Source organism: Chionomys nivalis, chromosome X (assembly GCF_950005125.1).
Source record: "Chionomys nivalis chromosome X, mChiNiv1.1, whole genome shotgun sequence".
NCBI lineage: Eukaryota > Metazoa > Chordata > Mammalia > Rodentia > Cricetidae > Chionomys > Chionomys nivalis.
In genome coordinates, this window is record NC_080112.1 from 7,211,841 (window position 1) to 7,217,098 (window position 5,258).

Sequence of the window (5,258 nt, forward strand, 5' to 3'; positions counted from 1 at the left end):
CAATATCAATCTGAACACACTCAACCTGATAGAAGAGAAAATGGGAAGTACCCTACAACATATGGGCACAGGAGATCGCTTCCTCTGTATAACCCCAGGAGCACAGACATTAAGGGCAACATTGAATAAATGGGACCTCCTGAAACTGAGAAGCTTCTGTAAAGCAAAGGACACTGTCATTAAGACAAAAAGACAGCCTACTGACTGGGAGAAGATCTTCACCAACCCCGCAACAGACAAAGGTCTGATCTCCAAAATATATAAAGAACTCAAGAAACTAGACTTTAAAAGGATAATTAACCCAATTAAAAAATGGGGCACTGAACTGCAAGAAACTTCTTAAATGACCGCGTCCCGCTGCCCGGCTGAGCGTTTTTGGGTTGGGGAGAGGAAAGGAAAGTGGAAAAAAACTGAGAACTTCCTGATCCCTCTCGCTGTGAGACATGTCTGAGACTCCTGCTCAGTGTAGCATTAAGCAGGAACGAATTACATATACACCTCCGGAGAGTCCAGTGGCCAGCTATGGGTCCTCAACTCCGCTTCATGTTCCAGTGCCTCGAGCGCTCAGAATGGAGGAAGACTCGATCCACCTGCCAGCGCACCTGAGCTTGCAGCCGATTTACTGGAGCAGAGTTGACGTAGCCCAGTGGCTCAAGTGGGCGGAAAACGAGTTTTCTTTAAGGCCCATTGAGAGCAACACGTTCGAAATGAACTGCAAGGCGCTCCTGCTGCTGACCAAAGAGGATTTCCGCTACCGATCTCCTCATTCAGGCGATGTGCTCTATGAGCTCCTCCAGCACATTCTGAAGCAGAGGAAACCTCGCATTCTCTTCTCACCTTTCTTCCACCCTGGGAACTCTATCCACACGAAGCCGGAGGTGCTGCTGCATCAGTACCATGAAGAAGATAACTGTGTCCAGAGGACGCCCAGGCCACCTGCAGAGAGAGTGCACCACAACCCTCCCACCATTGAACTCTTACATCGCCCTAGGTCACCCATCACCACAAACCACAGGCCTTCTCCTGACCCCGAGCAGCAGCCCCTGGGGTCCCCTCTGGACAACATGATCCGCCGCCTCTCGCCAGCTGAGAGGGCCCAGGGGCCAAGGCTCCAGCAGGAAAACAACCACCAGGAGTCCTACCCATTGTCAGTCTCTCCTATGGAGAATAATCACTGCCCAGCATCTTCGGAGTCCAACCCGAAGTCCTCCAGCCCCTGGCAGGAGAGCACCCGAGTGATCCAGCTGATGCCCAGTCCCATCATGCACCCTTTGATCCTGAACCCCCGGCACTCAGTAGATTTCAAACAGTCCCGGCTCTCCGAAGATGGGATGCATAGGGAAGGGAAGCCCATCAACCTGTCTCATCGGGAGGACCTGGCTTACATGAACCACATCATGGTCTCCGTGTCCCCGCCTGAAGACCACGCCATGCCCATAGGGAGAATAGTAGACTGTAGACTGCTTTGGGATTACGTCTATCAGTTGTTTTCCTATGGAAATATATCTATTATATATATTATTTTTTATGCAAATCTCACAAAGAACGGTCAGCTCAGCTGGTCAGGAAAGAGAGTTGCAGAAGGGATCAGGCTCCTCTTTCTCCTGCCACATGGATCAGGTTTGTCCTGTTGCAGTTGGGTCTTGGATGAGAAAAAGAAAAAGAGAGAGATACTTTCAAAACAATGAAAAAGAAAGTTCTCTCTGTCTCCCTCCTGCCCCCCTTCTCTCATTCATCCTATCCCCCTCTGCCTTCTCTGCCTGCTGGTTCATGTCACATGCCTTTTAGCAGACCTAGCCTTGCTAGCACCTAAGCTAAAGAGTGACCCGGCTGTTCCGTGGCCATCAACCCACAACCAGACCCCTGAGGCACCCATCTGAAGGAGATCAAACACCTCACAAGTGCTGCTGTATTTCAGAAAGATCAGTGGAGGTCCGGTTATAAGATAGGCCAAAGGCTGGTCCAGTGATGTGGAAGGCCCTGGCAGTTTGGGATTATACTGAACAGAGTGCCACAAAGTGGGAAAATATGAGATGTTCACATAGACCTAGTGGTCCAGGATCTAGGCAGAGCTGTTCTGCAGTGAGGAACAGGTTGTGCAGGCTGGGGAGAAAGCAGAGCTGTTGGTTTCATTCCCAAGACTTCTTGCCCTTGTGGGATTGCTGCCACCCCACTCCAGGTCCTAGCCTTTTGTTGCTTTTCTTTGCTGGTCTTCACTGAACATAGAACACAGAAGAGAGGATTCTGGTGTGTAGTGTGCAGACTCGGCCACAGCCGGTATATGCACAACCAGCACAGACGGGAAAGTCCTCATTTCTGCTCCTGCCATCGCTGTATTTCGAGAAGACATATCTATGGCTTTTTTCACCTCGACATAAGGTCGGTAGTAACTTCTAAGATGAGGGGAATGCTTTGCCTTAGGACTTTTGATAGCAGAGATTTTTAGACGACTGCTTAGCTTCAAGGGAGAGATTTGGGTTTTGTTGTTTTGTTGGTTTTTCAAGACAGGGTTTCACTTTGTAGCCCTGGCTGTCCTGGATCTTGCTTTATAGACTAGGCTGGCTTCAAACTCAGAGATCTGTCTGCCTCTGTCTCCTGAGTGCTGGGATTAAAGGTGTGTACCACCACATCCAGCTTTTTCCCCTTTAATAACCGTCCAGATGAACTCTTTGAACGGCAATGTTTTTAACCCAGATGATGAGGCCTGCCTTATCAACCACCGCTTGTCTTCCTTTGTGTCTTCCACACCCTGAGTGAACATCTCCCTGCCCTCTGTGTGTGTACTCAACCAGAGGCAGTACACAGGTGAAGCTCGCAGAGTGAAACTGCCCTCCAACCATTCCAAGTGAGGCACATAGAGGCTAGGAGTAACATAGAGGCTAGGAGTGCCCAGGAATTTTCCTCTGGGCCTCACTCGCCAGACATCAGCTCACAGACATGCAGATGGACTGTGGTTCAGATACTGGAACTGAGTTGATGGGCTGCTTTAGGCTTGGCTGTGACTCCCGAGTCCCTACCCCATCTGCCTTCCAAGAGGTCAGTGAGCTTCTGGGTGAAGGATTTGGGCTTAGTATTCATTCGTGGGTGGAGATGAGAGCCACATGCTATGTTTCTTGACATAAAGCAGATGATACTTTTTTTTTTGGCTTCAAAAATGACTGGTACCTTATCTCAAGTGGGGAGATTAAGCCAAATTCTTATGTTGTATGAACCCCTGGGTTGAACTAGAGAGAAAGGGTGGGGTTTTTGGTTTTTGTTTTGACTAAGGTCCTGTGTATGACTATGAGATGAGAGATTAAGACACCTCATTCTGGCCACTTAGCCCATGTGCAGAACCCAGTCTCTCACTGTCCAAAGAATCTTCCAGATTGACTGGGGAAGGAAATTCCCTTGTTCCCTAAGGGCCCTGGATTAAAAGCATATGAAAGTACGTAAGGCTTGGGATGGCAGCTTCAGCCGCTTATGTTAGAAATGCTCATTGCAGTGCGGTTGTTATTTTCCACCCGGTATTTACAGTAATGATTAACGCTGGTTCTCCTAACTGCAAAAATCCTCTTTTTTTTTTTTTTTTTTTTTTTTGCAAAGAAGACAGGCCAGTGTTGTCACCAGGGGTACAGTGCTCTCTCAGGCTGCAGACTCAGAGGGTTCAGATTTAGTCAATCACACCCTGGAGGGAATGCCACTACGAGGGCTTTTGGGCTTTGTGTGTGTGTGTGTGTTTCTTTTTTTTTCCATCCACCATGATCTTCTAGCTCAACATTAAGTTTAAGAGGTGATGGAACCAAACTAAGAGCTCGTGTATCAGATGACTAGGTGGCCTTTCTCTGTGGCTGTCATGAGTTGGGTCAGGAAAGGAATTTGCAAGAAAGCCTTGCCATGTGGAAGATAGACATTGTCACTTAGGTCCATGTCCTTGACTAGGCGGTCTTCAGGTCGCCATCAGAAGAATGCAGGGGTTAGATGTTGACAGTGACTTCTCTCAGATCTTCTTGATCCAAAGCAACTTTGGATCAGTGTCACTAATGTTCCGTACCCATTTTTGTTTTTTTGTTTTTTTTGTTTCTTTTGTTTTCTTAAGGAGAAGGGGCCTTATAAGAAAACAACAAAACAAGCTATAGGCTGTTGGCGGTTTCTCCTTCCCCTCTGACTGAGCATCTTTTATACTAATCCCTTGTCCAGATAAGAATGTCACTTCAGCTGACATTAGACGGCTGTGAGAGGACTGAGTGGCCGCTCTGCCTCCTCACACTGTCAGGGGCCAACTATAAGCACATGTTGGCATATCCACTGTTGTTGGCAGAAGAGAACCTGAGAGAGGTCATGACACTTACCCTGGGAGCAGATAGCGTGACACGAACAGAATTAGGACCAGGCTCCAACCTGAGTGTTTAGAATGCAGCTAGAAATTATACCGGTTTAAAGCCCGGTTTGATCCATCCCCAGCAGAGAAACTAAAGACAAACAGGGTGGTTGTCACTGCCCAGTCATTCGGTGCTAGATGGAGCTCAGCCTGCTCCTCTTCTGAACAGAAACCTAAATTGAGTGACACAAGAAAGCCAGTGGGGCAGGAGCACAGAGAACCACCTAGGCTCCTGCCCATCCCCGAGGCACAGAGAACTAACCCAGAATTCTATTGGCCCCATCCACATCAACACTAAAAAACAGCAAACTCCCGGCCTCTCACCCTCCTCACAAGTGAACACTCCTCTGAAGATTTCTCTTTGCGACTGCACCCACCTGCAAGCCAGATGAATCTAGAATGAATTTTTGTTGTTGTTGTTTAGTTTCTAATCTCTTGTTTATGAGGTGTGGGGTTTATAAGGGACTGAATCAAATGAATGTAACAAAAAAGAAAAAAAAAACAAACAAAAAATGCCTTTTCTCAGGGCCAGTGAGTTGCAAATAATTTTTAAAGAAAAGCCTATAATTACATCATCTCAATAAATTTTTTATAAAAAAAAGATATTTGTTTATAAATGCTGCTGAACTAATCCAAGATAGATATTTTGAAAATACCTTGACTTCAAAATTTGGATCTAAGGTTATGATGCTTTGGAAAAGTAATTCTTTTGTTTTCACAGAGGATGAGACCCTGTGGATTGCTTCTATCCCAATATGGTATGCTAGACCACGCCCTCCTGAAGGTTGCTGTGAACACCTTCATAAAATTACTTCACTCAACTGCTGACTGAGATGAATCTAGCACACAGGTTACACAATGAAAGACCTGATTAACAGCGCCCCCATCCAGCATGAAG

At 47.0% G+C, this 5,258-nt stretch overlaps 1 protein-coding gene across 1 annotated transcript; it reads left to right on the top strand.

Moving 5' to 3' along the window:
* Positions 1-443: 443 nt before the first annotated feature.
* LOC130867472 (transcription factor ETV6-like) lies at positions 444-2,753 on the top strand. The gene is made up of 2 exons (XM_057759504.1): positions 444-1,620; positions 2,695-2,753. Exons 1-2 carry the CDS (start codon positions 444-446, stop codon positions 2,751-2,753), a joined length of 1,236 nt encoding a protein of 411 aa, XP_057615487.1.
* The last annotated feature ends 2,505 nt before the right edge of the window (positions 2,754-5,258 follow it).

Bases quoted from the DNA above. Each gene is read 5' to 3' on its own strand.
- LOC130867472 (XM_057759504.1), top strand. From the start codon at position 444: ATGTCTGAGACTCCTGCTCAGTGTAGCATTAAGCAGGAACGAATTACA. The intron at 1,621-2,694 runs GTTTGTCCTGTT...TTTTTAACCCAG, and splicing joins TCTCCTGCCACATGGATCAG to ATGATGAGGCCTGCCTTATC.